This window comes from Balaenoptera musculus, chromosome 13 (genome assembly GCF_009873245.2).
Source record: "Balaenoptera musculus isolate JJ_BM4_2016_0621 chromosome 13, mBalMus1.pri.v3, whole genome shotgun sequence".
Classification (NCBI taxonomy): Eukaryota; Metazoa; Chordata; class Mammalia; order Artiodactyla; family Balaenopteridae; genus Balaenoptera; species Balaenoptera musculus.
Genome location: NC_045797.1, coordinates 59,137,711 through 59,156,187, shown reverse-complemented (window position 1 = coordinate 59,156,187; position 18,477 = coordinate 59,137,711). Strand labels below are relative to the sequence as shown.

Below are 18,477 nucleotides of genomic sequence, written 5' to 3'. Positions count from 1 at the left end.
ATTGCTGAGTTATATGCACTTTGACTCTACTAGATATTGACAAGTTGTCCTCCAGAGTTTTATCACTTGAGACTTTCACCAGCTTTGTAAAAGAGATGCTTCACATCCTTTCTAGCACTCAAACATTCATTCAACAAATATTTTTTTAGTGATCTACTAATCTGTTCTAGGTACTGGGATGCAGCAGTGAAATTTCCAGCTCTCTTGGAGCTTCATTTTCTTGGCAGGAGACATAATAACAAATAAAAAATGAATATATAATAGGTCCAGAGGTGACGAGTGCCTTGTTTCCAGAGTCTTTGGGTACCAAGGACTAGTTCTTCTCCTTGGGCCCTTCTTTACCTACAGTAAGTGAATACAATGCCCTCTTGAACCCAGTGTGACCTAATTCCAGAAACTGATGTTTTAAAACTTGCAATTACCGTAAAATTAGAAGATGAATATTTTACATTAGTGTGATGTTTTAGAATTCAGTTAGTGCTTTGGAATCCATGTTCTCAGTTGACCACAATTCTAGGCAGCATATAAGGAAGTGGTTAAATGCTCCTATCTCTGTAGTCAAGCAGCCCGGGATCAAATCTTGGTTTCCTGACTTACTAACCATGTGATCTTGAACAAGTTACTTAATCTCTCTAAGTCTCAATTTCTGTATAAGGTAAGTGTCTGACTCATTGGGGTGCTTATCACGGTGCTCAGTAAATTTTTAGTACTTAATATTTACTAGTGATCAATTAACAATTGGATGGGTCAATCATGTGATATTATTCCCATTTCATAGATGAGGAAACTGAGGTCCAAAGTGGTTGAACAAATTGCCCAGACAGTAAGTTCTGTTGCCTCATGAACCTGGGTTTTCTGGCACCAGAACCAATTCTCCACTAGAAAATTGTATATATAAATGTATGATGTATTCGTTGAATAATTATTTATTGAGCATCTAAAATTGTCTGTCACTGTGCTTGGTGCTAGAGAATTCTAAAATATTCCCAATATGGCTGATCATCTTTGGGCAAGCCTGAAATTATAGCTATCTTGAGGCCAGTCCCAGTACTTTGTTTCATCTAGCATTGACTATGAATTGAATTTTGAAGATTTTACTGAAGTTTTTATGGAGGATAGAGATGAACATTATATCACTTTAGACTGTAAACATCTTGAAGGCAAAGATCATGTTTTACCTACCAGTGTACAACCAGCACTTAGCACAGTGCCTGGCATATACTTATTGACTATTTGATAAATGAACATGTCATACAGCAAAATTTAATCTATCTTCCTCAGCAACTTCTCACCTGTCCCCATAATACCTTCCCCAGCAGCTCCTTCAAAATTGTTGATGAAATGGAGATGAATCGAACTGTGAAGAATCCTACCTCTCATGAACTTGACTGCATTCTCCCAAGTATGCCTGGCTTCCAGATACAAGTAGTTTTCATCTGAAACCAAATATAGTGTTGTTTGGGTTATAAAAAATATACAAGTCAAAAAATTGAGTCAGGGAACCAATAGTTGAATAAACAATAACAACAACAAAATGTATTCATGGAAAGATAAGGGATGATCTAAGACAGTGCATACTGAGCACCTGATGAAGAGAACTGACAGTAAACATTATTGGAGTTCTGAGCAAGGAGAAAGGAAACAGAAGGGTGGTAATGTATCAACCTGACTGAAGAGAATCTATTCTAGGTCTCTTTATTGACAAACTGTGAGGTATTGTGAGTTGGTTTTATTATTATAGCTCAGAGAGTTTACTATTATTATATCTCAGAGAGTTTCCTCTGCGTAGCAGCCTGTCAATAGCTTAAGGTTTTGGAGACATCTTTATGGGCTTAGGGTCTAATGGGTCCTAGGAATAGCCCACCTGCAGTTTCTATGTAGAAAGAGGAGGCGGGGCCCAGGGAGCAAGGGCCTTGATTCCTCATTCCTGACTCTCCTAGCATTCAGCTTTGGGGACTAACCTCCAGCTGAGAAGAAAAACAGACCTTATTCTTGACCTGTCCACCCTGATACCTCACTCTCTGGCTGAAAGAAAAGGTATCCACTTTAAGTAACTCCTCTTTGACTTAAATGTCACAGTTCCCACTCCCTTTGCCTCATAACCTCACCCTCAGCCCCTATCCCCCAAATAAAAGTAAATACCCCCTAAAATTTGACAATGCTTCATCCTCATCATTCTCAAGATTACTACCTTGCTTTTAACCCAATCCAACATTTGGGATGGAGAATATTTCCTTAGATTTCAGCTTCTTCTCCTCCTCCTCCTTCTTCTTCCTCTTCTTCTTCTTCTTTTTAAGTGCACATATATTCCTTTAAATTATCACTGTGAGATTAAGAAAATAAGATATTTTGGTAAGAAAAATCAAGATTTGTGCCTGACATCTGACTTAGCACAAAGTAGTCCTATTTGGGACAATATGTTAAACCCTTCAAAGCTAAAGGAAAATGAAGTCAAGAAGTGTAGCTCTTAGAGAGACATCATGGTATGTTTCACTTTCCAACAAGCCAAGCTACAAGACACCCACTGGTGACACTTGGCTTTGGCCATCCAGATGCATTTATTTATTTCTGTGACAACATGAGCTTGGCAGAACATTGAGAACTGGTGGCTGAGAAAAGAAAATTCGGTCTTCCTGCTCACAGAAGAGATTCTAAGACATCCTTGCTAATACAGCATTGCAGAAAGGGCTTGTGTCTGAATCAGCATACACATAAATGTTAAGTGGGCTGATGAGGGTGGCAGAGTTTATGGGAATTTCTGATGAAGCAGCAACAAAAGTGCCTATCCATTATTGTATGAGTACAGTGCAGTCTATAATTTGACTTGTTTGGGTCTTTTTGTTATTATATGTTATGCTTCACTGAAGCTTGCTGCAAGCTCTCTTTTTCCTTTGCTATCAGAATTCCCCCGATTCATGAATGAGAATTGAGGCTTTGTGGCAAGAATGTTAAGTATTCCTTCAAACTACACAGACAGGGCTGAGAGACTATTATGTTTTATTAGCATCTGATTCCAGGAATGGGATCCCAATTCTCCCAATTTCCTAGTCATAGATGCATTTTGGCTTTCACCACAGTCTAGTTGGATCCCCTGTGAAGTATCTAGGAACCAAATAAAAAGCAGTGTCAAGCAAAGATGAGTTGAGTATACAGGTGGTCAAGTAAAACATGTCATCTGGCTTCCAGAATCCTCCCCCTTCCTAGGCCCAGTACTGTCTGGACAGATTTAGCAAAGAAATAACCCAGGCCCCTGTATTTTATCTGACAATCCTATTAAGGCTTTTGGTAGCTCTATCTTAGTCCTCTGCCATCAGAGGGAAAAAAAAATCTGAGATTAGCCATCAAAACCTGGAGCAATATTTCTCAAGGTCTGGTCCCGGATAAACTGCATAAGAATAACCTGAGGAGCCTGTGAAAAAAGCAGATTCCTGAGTTTCACCCTAGACTCACAAAATCCGTAATTCCAGGTATGGGCCTGGGGATATGCATTTTTAAAAATCTCTGTAGATAATTGTGAGGCACATCAAAGCATAACTATTATTTATGACCTCTGTGTCTTTTCTCTTCTAGCAGTGCATACTTAAAGCCTTTTTTTTTTTTCTTTTTGGCCACGCCCCACAGCATGCAGGATCTTAGTTCCCTGACCAGGGATCAAACCCACATCCCCTGCACTGGAAGCGCAGAGTCTTAGCCACTGGACTGCCAGGGAAGTCCCACTTGAAGCCTTTTTCTGCTTATGGAAAGTAGATAATAAAAGTACAGTATATGACATTAATGCGGACCTTAATAAATATTTATCCTTAAGCCTTTCTTAAAGGAACTTTGGATTTCAGGAACAAGAAGGGGTATATACCCAAGGTCCTTTCCCGGTTCCCTGAAGAAAAGAAAGTCAGAGATTGCCTCCATATAAACTAGGCCCTAATCCATCTACACGTGACCCTGTCCAGGCTGTTGGCAGTGGCTCCAGCAGAAACATGTTCAGAGTTGTTTGTGTGGGACAAACAGAATGGATCTTCAGTCAGTGTGCAGAGAAACCTGCAATTATTTACCCCTTCTCTAAATTACCTCTGTACTTCTTTCTGGTCTGGATCAAAGAGTTAACTTAAAAACCAAAATTTGCCCCCAACATTTCCTTCCCTCACTATTCCTAATTCTGATCTCTTCATTTTTCAGCGTTTTATCTGAAAGTTAGCCACCATTAATGAACAGATCATTGCATGTTGAGAACCTCGTGTCAGAGAAGGCAGTAGAGCCCTGCAGATTCAGGATTTGGGTTTAGAAAGACTACAGGCCCCAACATGCAATTTCACCTTCCAAAGACTACCATTCCCAACATGCAATGCAGTCAGCGTTAGTAAAGGAAAGGAACTAGCTGGAAATTGCCAGCCTGGCTGGAAACTTTGCCTGCGTGCCACCCTCAGGCAAAAGAATGATTTAGAAAGCTCCCAGAGGATATTTTTTGCAGGAGCAGATTTAGGAACTCCCTAAATCCAGGCAAGAAAAGGGAGGAGTCTGAGCCATGTCCCGCCCCTTCTCCAGTAAACTTCTGCCGCTCCAGGTTTGGCGGCGGGAGTTCGAAGGACCTGGAGGAGCTGCACACCCCTGGCTTTCCCCATGGTTTCGGTGACCAGAGCCGTTTTTGGAGACCTGCCCTTGGGGGCAGGGACGGTGGAGAAGTTCCAGCTGCAGTCAGACCAGCTGAGAGTAGACATCATCTCCTGGGGCTGCACCATCACGGCCCTGGAGGTTAAAGACAGGCAGGGCAGAGCCTCAGACTTGGTGCTCGGCTTTGCTGAGTTGGAAGGTGGGTTGAATTCCGCCCCGGGCTGCGGACGGGCCCCAGTTCCACCTGGCACACTGCCCCACACAGCTTGCTCGCGATGCAGGGATGCAGGGGAAGTACGGAGCTTGTGACCATCAGGAGTACTTGGATCCGGCTAACTCACTGGGTTGCGATCCAGTGTTTGGAAATAGACAAAATGAATAGAAACTGCCGTAGGACTTGGCCTCTGTTTATACATTCAGGCTTTGTCTTAATTAAAAAGTCAGTTGAGGGTAAGATAAAACTCCAGCAACACTGGAGCGATCTTTGAACTGCCGGATCTTTGTAAGGGCGGGAGAGGAAAGTGCAGGCCTCTGCACTGAGAGGGGTGTGGCCCCCTGCTCTTCCTCCTGCCCTTTCTGAAGAAGGAAAATGATCAAAGACGTGCGTCTTCTACTTTCTCCTTGATCAGATTCTCTTTGAGGTCTGGTTGTTTCAGAAATGCTCCATAAGGTAAGCTTAGTGGGTGCAGAAGCTTATCCGCTTTGGTCTGTGATCACCTCCTGGCTGATCGATAACTATGTGCTGAAAGAATGCGGAAGACCAACTTACTGTCGAGAAACGAGTCTCCTTATAGCTAGGGTGGACTTTGTTCTGTGGGAATCCGTAGACAATTAAGAACATGTATTAATTCCTGCATTCAAACACTGTTTTTTTGTTTGTTTTGTTTTGTTTTGTTTTTTAATCAGTCATCAGTTTTATACACATCAGTGTATACATGTCAATCCCAATCGCCCAATTCAGCACACCACCATCCCCACCCCACCGCGGTTTTCCACCCTTGGTGTCCATACGTTTGTTCTCTACATCTGTGTCTCAACTTCTGCCCTGCAAACCGGTTCATCTGTACCATTTTTCTAGGTTCCACATACATGCGTTAATATACGATATTTGTTTTTCTCTTTCTGACTTACTTCACTCTGTATGACAGTCTCTAGATCCATCCACATCTCAACAAATGACTCAATTTCGTTCCTTTTTATGGCTGAGTAATATTCCATTGTATATATGTACCACATCTGCTTTATCCATTCGTCTGTCGATGGGCATTTAGGTTGCTTCCATGACCTGGCTATTGTAAATAGTGCTGCAATGAACATTGGGGTGCATGTGTCTTTTTGAATTACAGTTTTCTCTGGGTATATGCCCAGTAGTGGGATTGCTGGGTCATATGGTAATTCTATTTTTAGTTTTTTAAGGAACCTCCATATTGTTCTCCATAGTGGCTGTATCAATTTACATTCCCACCAACAGTGCTAGAGGGTTCCTTTTTCTCCACACCCTCTCCAGCATTTGTTGTTTATAGATTTTCTGATGATGCCCATTCTAACTGGTGTGAGGTGATACCTCATTGTAGTTTTGATTTGCATTTCTCTAATAATTAGTGATGTTGAGCATCTTTTCATGTGCTTCTTGGCCATCTGTATGCCTTCTTTGGAGAAATGTCTATTTAGGTCTTCTGCCCATTTTTGGATTGGGTTGTTTGTTTCTTTAATATTGAGCTGATCAAACACTGTTGATCCAACTGTCTCATTCAATGAGACAGGTCCCCATCCTCATGCAGCTTGCAGTGTAGATGTGGAGATAGACCTTAGCCAAATAATTGCATAAATAAATAACTCACACTGCAGTTTGATTGGGGCAAAAGAAAATGTTCATAGTGCTTGCTATCTCTTGGCACACACGAGTAGCTAGACAGAAAATGAGGTCGAAATAAAGTTAGCAAAGGGCAACTGATTGAGAATTAATCCTCTCTGCTCAGTGGTAGGGGCATGGACAAAATCTGTTAAGAGGAGGCTTGAGATTTTCCTTTAGGTGTCTGTTTTTCTGTCTGTTTGGTTCTTTAGATATGTAACATAGCTCATGGTTGGAGGTCAAGAAAACTGAGAGTATTGGTTTTCCCTTAGGAGGATAAAATTGGCTCCTCATTTCCTTAGCAAAATGTATTATAAAAATATTTCTGAGGATCCTATTCCTTGCCCTCTGGTTGGTTGTCTTTAGCTCCTTTGGAGCCTCCACAGCTTGGCTTGGAGAAGGAGGTAGGTAACCTTCAGCAGAATTTCTTTGGTGATTTATTTCAGCGAGTCTATTATAGGAGACTCACTGGTAGGAAGGTGCAGGGGCTGGGGAAAATCAGCTCCACTTCCCCTTGCTCTCCATGTCCCCTTCTACTTCTGGGGGTGGTGTTCCTATCTTCTGTCTTCAGAGTCAGAAAGCAAGAGAGTTGACAAGTGACAAAAGAGGATTCTTTAGAATCACTTTTGCTGAGTCACCTCTCTCTGTTAGTAGCATAACCATTTGCTAGGCTGAACCAGAATCACAAAGAGATAACTTGACTGGTGCAAAATTGCCCAGTGGAGTCCAAGGAGAATTGGATAGATGACCTAGAATTTCTGAGCCAGTAAAGCACTGGAGTTGATAAGCAATGAGCATCTGCTTTTATCACCCCATTTCCATGTCTGCTTTATCACCATTCAGGAGGTAACTACCCTCCCCCTACCCTCCTCCCACTCATACACACACTCACTTCTTACTAATTTTAGTTCTCATATAAGAGTCACATGGCCCTTAAAGCACAAGGCATCTTTGTGGAATTCATATGAAACATGTGCCACGATGATGTGGCACCTGGGAAGCACCAGTTTCTTAGCAGGCATAGAAGTGCCTATTTTGTGAGGGCAATAATACAATCGTCTCTGTGAGTCTATGAATCTTGTGGGAGTCTAGGTAGAAGAAAGTATTATCTCCAAATGTTCTTAAAAGGGAGAAAAAAAATAGACCCCCCTCAGATTACAATGATCTAGCTTGTATTGACTGTATTGTTCCCCATGTTATTAACATCTCTTGAGAAAGTTAAATAGCATTCTCTTATCAGGATGTGTCACAGGCACCACAAAATGCCAGGTCGAAATCAGAGCATCTAAAGTATTCTAGGTGCTGGGAATTCCCTGGTGGTCCAGTGGTTAGGACTCCAAGCTTCCACTGCAGGGAGCACAGGTTCCATCCCTGGTCGTGGAACTAAGATCCGGCAAGCCACGTGGCGTGGCCAAAAAAAAAAGTAAAGTATTCTAGGTGCTAGATCAAGATAGACATTTTCAGTCCTATGCTATAATTTAGATAATTTAATTATTTATTTAAAAAGGGGAGCAAGCTATTTTCAAAAGATAAAGAAGCCTTTAGAATATGAAGTAAGGCTTTCTGATATGTTCAGCCATCTTCGAGGTTGAACTTCATACGTGTCATTACAGGAAGTATAACTGCCTCAATCAGAACTGTGTGAAATGGCGGTCTGCTGCTATTTTGATCAATTCTAGTGTATTAAAACCCATGTTAAGAAATTGGCGATGGGGCTTCCCTGGTGGTGCAGTGGTTGAGAATCCGCCTGCCAATGCAGGGGACACGGGTACGGGCCCTGGTCTGGGAGGATCCCACATGCCGCGGAGCAACTGAGCCCGTGAGCCACAATTACTGAGCCTGCGCGTCTGGAGCCTGTGCTCCGCAACAAGAGAGGCCGCGATAGTGAGAGGTCCGCGCACCGCGATGAGGAGTGGCCCCTGCTCGCCGCAACTAGAGAAAGACCTGGCACAGAAACGAAGACCCAACACAGCCAAAAATAAATAAATTAATTAATTAATTAAAAAAAAAAAAAAAGAAATTGGCGACCGAGGATGTCTTTAAGAAGGGACTCTGGGTAGCTGGGGTACAGGGATAGGAAGGAGGCTAGATTTTCACTGTACAGTCTTTTAGAACGTCTGAGTATGTAAGTATTATATAAACAAACTGAGGCAAATAAGTTAAAGCAATAAGATGTGACAGAGTGAGTAAGGGGTTATCTTCACATTACCATGTTCCAAAAATGTTTTGAGCCAAGGTGAAGAGCTAAGCATGGATAATTCCATGAGACATGGTCCTTTTGTAATTGCCAGGTTAGATGTGAACTACCTCTAATTTCCCAGATAGATTTTATAAACTACTTGGCTGATGGCCATGACTGGAGGTCAGAATAGTTCAAATTCTCCCTAGGAAAATGAGATCTTTCTTCTGTAGAATTCTAAAGAGGTAAATCATGTGATCTTTTAGTTATAGGCTAGAAAAATCAGTAATGCCTCCTGTGAAGTATTTTTTCTGCCATTTTTTGTATTGAGAATATTTTTTAATGTTTTTCATCTGCATGACCCACCTGCAGTCATTATGACTTCTTTCAAAACCTGTGATGAAGATATTTGCTTATAAGCCAGAGGTGTAAATAACCTACCCATGCAATCAATGCGATTCCGTCCCCTTCATCTTCCGCCCAGTCGCCACCAACACCCAGCTATTACTGCCATGAGAGCCATTATGGAAAGCTTAGAAAAAAATAAACTTAGTGCTTTTAGAAAACCTGAGTTTATAAGAGGGAGTGGGAGGAAAAGAGACCAGTTTAGAGGTTGCAGTTTAATATTACAGATGCCCAAGAGTGTCCTTGTAGTAGCTTTGAGGATTCCTAGTTTAAAATCTCTGCTTTGTCCCTTAAAGCTGTGTGACCTTGGGCAAGTTATCTAACCTCTCTAGATCTGTTTCCTCACTTGAACCAAATGGATTAAAATGCTGTTGGCTGTGATCATGTCTGACTATAGTGAACAATTAACCGTTTTAATCTCCTCTCCTTCCTTTGCCCCCAAATATCTTCCCTCTTACTCCTTGAACTTTTTTATTTCACTTTGTTAACTGTGCACAAAATGGCACGGAGATTCCTCTGGGACAAGCAGCAACCATCTAAAAATATATAAAATATTTGGGAAGCTTAAAGTGCTTGCCAATTAAACTAGTGTTTATTTTCCTTAGAAAGCCGAAAGAAAGTCACTCAGGTGTGGAGTTTTTGACTGAGAATGCTGAGTGATTTTATTTGAGATTTGGGGTACTCGTGCTAAAGTTTGGGCTGTCTGAGGTGGGTGTCATAGCTGGGATCCTTGGGATATTTGAGGAGTGGACAGGGCCATACCCCGTGGTTAAGCATTTATTAATATGTTCTGGCCAGTCCCTTGCCCAGAAAAAGGGACAAACTTTTTCTCTACCCTTTATCCTACATCAGCAACTGACTTGACTGAATCAGCATTCATGGCTTGACCTAGAAACTTTGCCCTTTTTCATGGAAAACAGTATTTTCTGCGTTTCAAAAGCAAGCTTTTTAGTCCTAATCAGAATTTGGGGACTGTCACGTTCTGTAATTCTGATTTGATTTAAAAGCTTAGTAACATGTGAAAAGAGTATAAAATCCATGTGTTCTGAAGAGTTTCTCAGAGACAGTTGAGAGCAGTGGTTTCTGCTGTCCTTATGGTTTAATCCTTAAAAACTCTTCATCTAAACCAAGGGCTTCTGACCTCCATGGGCTTATTAATTGTTGCCAGAAAGCGGTCCCTTCTTAGGGAATTCTTGCAAGCCCATGAGGCAGCAACCTTGCTGTTGAATTCGTCCTTGTCTCTGATGCCAAGCATGTGGCTGGCAGAGAGTAGGGGCTTGGTGTACCCTTGTTGAATGAATCAATGTAGGAGTCAAAAAGAGATATAGCCAAACAATGTTTGAACAAAAATTCTGCTTTTCTTCACATTTTTGAGCTCCCGATTAGCAAATGAAATTATATGTCATCAGGGAAATGCAAATGAAAACAACATTGAGACCTATTATTATTTATTTTTATTTATTTATTTTTTTGGCCATGCTGCGCGGCTTGTGGGATCTTAGTTCCCTGACCAGGGATGGAACACACGCCCTCAGCAGGGAAAGTGCGGAGTCCTAACCACTGGACCACCAGGGAAGTCCTAGAGACTCCTTTTTGTTACTCAATGTAAGGGGTTTTAAAGCTACAGCTTCAGAGAGGAAGGTGGGGAGAGAGGTGGAAGCTGGTGGAGACTCAGCCTTGCCTGTGCTGAGAGATGGTGGTAAGGTCAATTAACCAGAAGGCCATGTGCTCTCCAAATAATGTGATGCTTAAGAACATGTACTCAGGAGCCAGACTGCCTGGGTTCAAACCCTGATTCTGCCACTAACTAGCTGTGTGTTTTGGGCCAAGTTACTTAACCTTCTGTCCTCAATTTCCATGCCAGTAAAACGAGAGTAATAATACTGCCTACCTTATAGCAGTATTCTGAGGATGAAATGATTTAAATGTAGAGCACTTAGAAAGTGGCTGAGACTTAGGAAGCGGTCAATAACTGTTAGCTCTTGTGAGAGCCTATGCGCAGGACCCTGAGGACCTGAAGATTGGCAAGGAAGTGAACCAGGGAAGACCTGGAAGAGAGTGATTAATGTTTCACTTATGCCCAACCAGTTGAGTAATGGGAACGTGTGACCTATAACTGGCCCAGTAGGTTCAGGGCCCATATCCTGAGAGCCCCTCCAGCCATAGTAAAAAGAGTTCATGCACTTGAATCACATACTCTTCTGACCCACAGTAGGTGTGATGGATACAGAGTACCACATGAAGGGGGGATGGAGTTCCAAGGACAACTGAGTGAAAAATGGAGCAGAAAGTAATCTTAGCGATAATACAAAAAAATGAACTACCTCCAAACCTTAATCTCTGCCATGATGATCTAAACTAAAAGATTATAGCAGAGAGGAACTTAAAGACAAGGAAGTTACTGTAATATGCCCATGCATAACGTTGTAAGTACAAGGACACTGGCTACACCACTCTTTATGGCCCCGCCCCTCCCCGCCCCCACCCAGAAAAGCCCAACAACAGTTTATGCTCATCAGCATGCCATATCCCCATCAAAAGGGATATGGTAGATGGATATGGAGTCACATGGAATGATCTGAAGACATTTGATAAATGAAAAGTTGCAGAACAATATGTGTAGTTTGTCTCTTTATGTAGAATATGTGTGTGTTCGTGTATTTGTTTGTGCTTATATGTACTTAATTTAAAAAAGAAAAACAAGCAATTGGAAGTGTATATCCCAGACTGTTAGCAGTGATTATCAGTGGGAAGGAGAGGAGTTGAGAAGTGAAGGATGGTTTTCATGTTTTACTCTTTATTAAGCTTGCCAGATTTAACAAAGAAAAATGTGGGACACCCACCTAAATTTGAGTTTGAGATAAACAATAAATATGTTTTATGTGAGTGTCCCATGTATTCTAATAATATGGACATACTTACACTAAAAAGTTATTCACTGTTTATCTGAAATTCAGATTTAACAGGTGTCCTGTGTTTCCTCCAGCAAGGCTACTCTATATACTTGGGTATTTAATGCTCATTAAAGGAAATTTTCATGTACCAATTGTATGATTTTTAAAAAAGAAAAAGAAGCATAAGATAGTTTCTTTTCAAGACTACACAAAAATATAATTTTTAGTTAAGAATATTGGCCTAGAAGCAAATTACAGAGCAGCATGTATATGAAGACCTCAGTTTTATAAGAAGAAAAGCATATGCACACATATACTAAAAGATGGAAAGGTATACGTACATAGATATACATAAGAATACTAACAGTTCTCTCTAGTGATGAGATCAGGATGACTTAAGTTTCTTCTTTGTGCTTTAGAAAGCTCTTTTTTTTTTTTTAAGAGCTCCTGACTTTATTTATTTATTTACTTTATTTTTTTGGCTGTGTTGGGCCTTCGTTTCTATGCAAGGGCTTTCTCTAGTTGTGGCAAGCGGGTGCCACTCTTCATCGCGATGCGCGGGCCTCTCATTATCGCGGCCTCTCTTGTTGCGGAGCACAGGCTCCAGACGCGCAGGCTCAGTAGTTGTGGCTCATGCGCCTAGTTGCTCCGCGGCATGTGGGATCTTCCCAGACCAGGGCTCGAACCCGTGTCCCCTGCATTGGCAGGCAGATTCTCAACCACTGCCCCACCAGGGAAGCCCCAGAAAGCTCTTTTAAAATGTTTGGAAAGAACATGAATTGCTTTTGGAAAGGGAAAAGGTCATGTGTAAAGAACACCATTTTTCCTCGCTTCCCTGTGGACGCGGATATGCCCAAGTTGCAGCTGCCCTCAGAAGGAAGTGGTGGGCAGCGGTGTGAGCCTTGTCTTTGGTTTAAAGTTTTAAAAAACACCATCATCCCATATCCTTGCAGGGTACCTCCAAAAGCAGCCCTACTTTGGAGCAGTGGTTGGCAGGGTGGCCAACCGAATTGCCAAAGGAACATTCACGTTGGACGGGAAGGAGTATCAGCTGGCCATTAACAACGGGCCCAACAGCCTGCATGGAGGAGTCAGAGGGTTTGATAAGGTGAGTTGGGGGCATCGGACAAGAGTCCTCACCTGGCACACTTCACTGAGTACCTTCAAGCATACCTTCTATTTGCCAGGCACAACCCTAGGCCCTAGAGCAAATGCATGGTAAGGTGATACAGGAAAGAGGCTGCTCCCACGGTTTGGGGGAGCAGATGTGCCTGCTGTGTCCAGGAGCCACCCTTCCCTAGCCCATCTGACTCTAATAGGCAGGAGAGCCCCGAGTGAAAGGACGACAGCCCTTAGGAAAGACAGGGAGCACCTTTCTCACAGTGTTGGCATCAGGGCTGGTTGACCTTAGGCACAACAGAAAAGTGGATTAAAGATAATACCCACCACTTCTTGCACAAGACATTTGCATATATCACCTCCCACCCTCACTAGAACCCTGTACTGTCACCAAATGAGAAATCTGAGGCCCTGAAAGGCCACACAACTCCTAAGTTGGGCTGCCTGACCCAAAGCCCTCATTCCTATACTACAACTGCTGGTGTCCGCCACGCTGCTGTGGGTGCCCCCAACCCAACACACCCCGTGTTTCTGTCTGTGAGCCCCCTCCCTACGCATTGTGGTGCCACATCCAGGCTGCCCTTCCAAAGAAGTGCCTCACGCCTCAAAATGACCTCGATCCTCCCCGGTTCCCCCTTTCCACGTTAAAACTCCCACTCCCTAAGCGAATCCCTGGAAAACCAGGTTAGGAAAACAAATTGATCAAACAGCTTCTCCCTGAGGTAGGAATGCCTGCCCTCCTGTTTCCTAGCTGCGTGGGAGCCTGCAGGTGAACCCCGGTGATTCTGTTACTAGTCTAATTTCAGAGAGGTAATTTTGGTAGTTAGCTTTCCTTTAAATTATACCACCCAGGTTACTTCCTAGAGAAAAGCCAGAGAAGACAGGAACACGTATGGCAGTTAAGAATCCCAGTTGTTTCTTTTCTACCTCTTACCGCCACCCATGCTGTTGAAGGAAGTTGGTCACTCTCTGTTTCCCCTGTCCTACCAGCTTCCTGTCTGTGGTTCAGAGCCAGACTGCCCCATCACTTCCCCTTTCCTCCATGATGGAACTCCTCACGCCAGGGAGACATGAAGGCAGAGGGTAGCCTCTGTCCTGGCAGTATTAGGGCAGAGGGTCTCTGGAATATGCCAGGGCCATGGGCAAACCCCAACCAGAGGAAGTTAGGCCCAGCTCTGTCTGGCCAGGGATCTTCAGGGGAGCCTCAGCGCCTTGTTCTAGCTTGTTCTGCTCACCTGTTCCACACGGAATTTTCTGTGGGGTTGCGTAATGGGGCGTGCCCTGTATGAACAAACGCAGAAGGATAGCATTCATGTCCTTCTATGCAATGTGTTAACTGAGCCCCTTCTGTGAACCAGGGAGATGGGGATTCCTGAGACTCCAGTATAGTGAGGGACTCTTCCATAACTGTTGCAGGCAACAAGCCCCATAATACAGATGCCAGCGGTGTGCTGCAGGAACTGGGTATGGACAAATTAATGGCAACTAGGGAGATTGGATTTGAACTGTTCTTGAAGAAAAGATAGGTCATTTAATAAGTGGATATTGGAGAGTGGCTGTGCAACAGCCCACAGAGGGGTGGGGAAAGACTTGGCATGTAATCTTGGAGCCATTGAAAGTTTTAGGCCACTAGGTTTTCATGTAGCAACATGAGTAGTATCACATGGACTTTGTTTTAAGTTGCCCTAAACAATTTGGTTTCAACAATTACTGAATAATTGTTGGTTTGCAGGTATGTGTTTTTCTATTTATACCAACACATTTTTTTAAAGATGAAATTTGAATAACCTGACAGGATTAGAAATGGTGTAAGTAGGCCTAGAGATACAAATGTGGAAATTTTCAGGAAATTTGGAAACCATAGGGTCAGGGAAATCCTCCCGTGAATAGGAATTATACTTTCCGCTTAATCTGATAATATTGCTTTACACAAAAATCTTTCCATTGTGTCCTTTCTCTAAAGGAAAAAAACTAGGTAGCAAGTTAAGACGATTTTATTTCAAATATTTTATTCCTAAAATTTTCCGTTTGGGGATTCCTTTTTCTTTTTTTAATCACACATATACCAGGCAACATTTCCGGGAGATAATTAGGGTGTGAAATTAATTTTTTACTAAGGTCAGCGAATTTGTTTCAAATACCAGCTGCTTTCACTGTAGGTGAAGGCAGAGACCTCCGTTCCCACTGAGCTCCTCTTCCTGGTAAATGCAGTGTCAGTGAGAGAGATCCAGGCCATGCCAGGAGTGGGTGGGCAGAGCCTGGGCTCGTGGGCCATTCCTGTGACCCACAGAAGTTATTATCTTCCAGCTCTATTTGCAATGACAGTGTTTGGCCTCAACTCTGCTGTTGGAAACGAAGATTGGAACAAAACATTGACTGAAAGTAAGATGTGGAATAGTGTAGACTGTCAAGCTAAGTTTGAATCCTAGCTCTGTCACTAATTACATGTATGACTTTAAACAAGATATTTCTCCCCTTCAAACAATTGCATGAATTATGAAAGGGTTCTACTCCATCCCCTGGAATGTGGGAGGTGGAAGTGGGCAAGTTAACTCCCCTGAACTCAGTTTGCTCATCTACAAAATGGGGGTAATAATATTAGTTGGAGCCATGTGAAATTGCCAGTGCTCAACTGTTTTGACCTATAAAGATGGTAATTTCGGTTGGTTCAACTAAATCCTTACCTTATAAAATGGTTTATGTAAAGCACCAGGTCAGTGGCTGGCTGGCGAGCACCCAACAAATGGAGGTCTCATGTCTGCAAAGGGCCCCTTTCCTAGTGACCCCAGAGCTCCCCAAAGGGACTGGGGAGGTCTCTGGCTACCTTGTCCTCTGATGGTGTAGAATAAGGAAGCAGGCTCAGGATTAGACTACTTGATTCAAATCCACCGTTTTATTAGCAGTGTGGCCTGGGACAAGCAGTTTATCCTTTCTGAGCCTCCATTCTCTCATCTTTAAATGAGGATAATGGCACCTACTTTACGTCAGCCCTGAAACAGATAGTGTCTGCGAAGGTTCTAGCAAAGAGCCTAGGCTCATAATGGGCACTCAATAAGGCATATAAGATTACATATACATTTCAGGTGTACAACACAGTGATCCACAATTTTTGAAGATTATGTTCCATTTAAATTTATTATAAAATATTGGTTATATTCCCCATGCTGTACAGTATATCCTTGTAGCTTATTTATTTTATACACAGTAGTTTGTACCTTTAATCCCCTACCCCTATGGTAACGCCATTGGTAACCACTACTTTGTTCTCTGTATCTGTGAGTCTGTTTCTCTTTTGTTATATTCACTAGTTTGTTTTACTTTTTAGATGCCAAGTTGTCTTTAAATATTGAAATGTGGCATTTCGCTTGGGATTGGAGTGACTAAACAGCTTCAAAAACACTTTCTTCCAGGTCCTCTGGACCCCTCAGGTGCTGTCAAATGGAGTCGAGTTCTCACGGGTCAGTCCAGATGGTGAGGAAGGCTACCCTGGAGAGTTAAAAGCCTGGGTGACATACACACTGGATGGCGGGGAGCTCGTGATCAACTACCGAGCACAGGCCAGTCAGACCACTCCGGTCAATCTGACCAACCATTCTTACTTCAACCTGGCAGGCCAGGTAGGTGAACTTGCCTTTGATCACCTGCTGTAGTGTGAAGTGTCACTTGCCTCTTCTCTCCTGCATTGTGCTTTGTGGAATGACCTGGGGGAGTGACTGGAGAGGCTAACCCAGTATGGAATTACCCTGGCGATGGGGTCGCCCCTGGGATGAGGAAAAGTGCCCAGCAAAGCATCTGACTCCTAGTAGGTGGTCCACAAATGGAAGTTATAGGGAAATGAGTACCTTGAGTACATTGTGCTGCCCCACACGCTCAGACAGGTAACAAGCTATTTAAAGAACTCCCTGTCATCTAATTGTAACAAGTGCTTACATTTGCTTCCCCAGTTTCACTCTTACCACCCCGCCCCCCCACCAAAATTACTTCCAATTAAGGCATTTTCCATCACTGGATCCTTGAAGATGTACTTAGCCCAGCCCCTTTAGATAAATGCTGCCAATGTTTGTGTGCTCCCGCTGTACGGCCCACCCTAGGAGTGGTGTGGAGACACTGACAGCCCCCCTTAGGTAATTCCCTCTAAACTACCTCATTTCCTCCTAATGATAATATTTTAGCTTGCTGAGGAGGCTATTACATGAGACAGAATAAAAGGCTTAGCTGAAATCTGTAGATTCTATCTATGACTTTCTCTTCATCTAAGAAGCTCATCATTGTATACTAGACTTGAATCGCTTTGGCATGATTTCCTACCACAAGACGATGTTCACAGCCAGCTAGTAATATCTTGCATTTTTACACTTTTTAGGAGTTTGTTGATGATATGCTGATTTTTTTTCTAGAATCTTTTCAAATAGCATGAGTTAATTGGTTCTGACATAATTTGAAAATAAGAAAGACGGTTCTTCACTTGCTTGTTCCTTATCTTCAGGAACTTCCACCATGCTTCTTGAGATCTTAAAGACAAACCAAAAAATAAACACAAAATAAACACGCACAAGCCATAAGAGACTGCAATCATGAGCGTAAAGACCCCACTTTTTAAAATAAGTTCAGAAAGAAACTTGACAGAAATAGAACAATATATTAATGGTTTTATGTGGGTAGTAGATCATGGTGATTTTTCACTATTTTCCACAGTTTTGTAACTAAGGGGGTGATCTAAAGGAATAGATTCAGAAATAGAAAGAGAAATTAGGCGTGAAGTATTACTCTGCCAATGTGTTCCAGTGAAGGATGCAAAATGGGAACGTAAGGTTCACTAAGGCTCTTTCTGCTTACGTGAGAGGAGGACCCTCCTGACCAGAATTTTCCACCCTTCCAATCCTACAAGGACTTGGAGTGACTCCTAAAAATTTCTAAATTTTTTTCCAGAGGCTGAATAGTTTCCCAGATCACAGACCCCACACAGAAGGGCGGTCAGGGTCAACTCCCTTCTGTGTGCTGTCTTAGTAAGTACAGTGCAAATCCACACGCAAATCCACAGCCTCTAGCTTCAGGGATGGGGTGGGTGAGGGCCACCAGCCTTTTGGAGCATCAGGTAAGGGTTGGTAGGCAGTTACCCGGCCTGGGGTCAAGGGGTCTGTCTGCATTTTCAGAACATCTCTTGCCCTACCCGGAAAAGCATTATTGTGTGTCTTAAACCCTCCCCAGGTAAATAGCTCGAAACTTGATATTTACAATAGTCAGCTCATCTTATATATTTTCTTTTTGTTTGTTTTTTAAATTTAATAAGCAGTATTTTTGTCCTACTTGGGGGTCAAACTTTGACTCATCACTTCTAAGTTTGAGTGTCGGAGGCCTAGGGGGAGGAGAGCACTGTGTTTTTCAAAGAATGGAAAAGGTATGTAGGTTGCAGGTTGGTTGAT

General features: G+C 42.7%; 1 protein-coding gene across 1 annotated transcript in view; it reads left to right on the top strand.

Annotated features, from left to right (window-relative positions):
* The first annotated feature begins 4,398 nt into the window (after positions 1-4,398).
* Positions 4,399-18,477, top strand: part of GALM (galactose mutarotase) — a 52,990-nt gene continuing 38,911 nt past the window's right edge. The window contains exons 1-3 of the mRNA XM_036873544.1: positions 4,399-4,804; positions 12,889-13,043; positions 16,465-16,671. Coding sequence (XP_036729439.1) covers positions 4,615-4,804; positions 12,889-13,043; positions 16,465-16,671 — 552 coding nt within the window. The 5' untranslated portion in view covers positions 4,399-4,614. The remainder of the gene's footprint in view (positions 4,805-12,888; positions 13,044-16,464; positions 16,672-18,477) is intronic.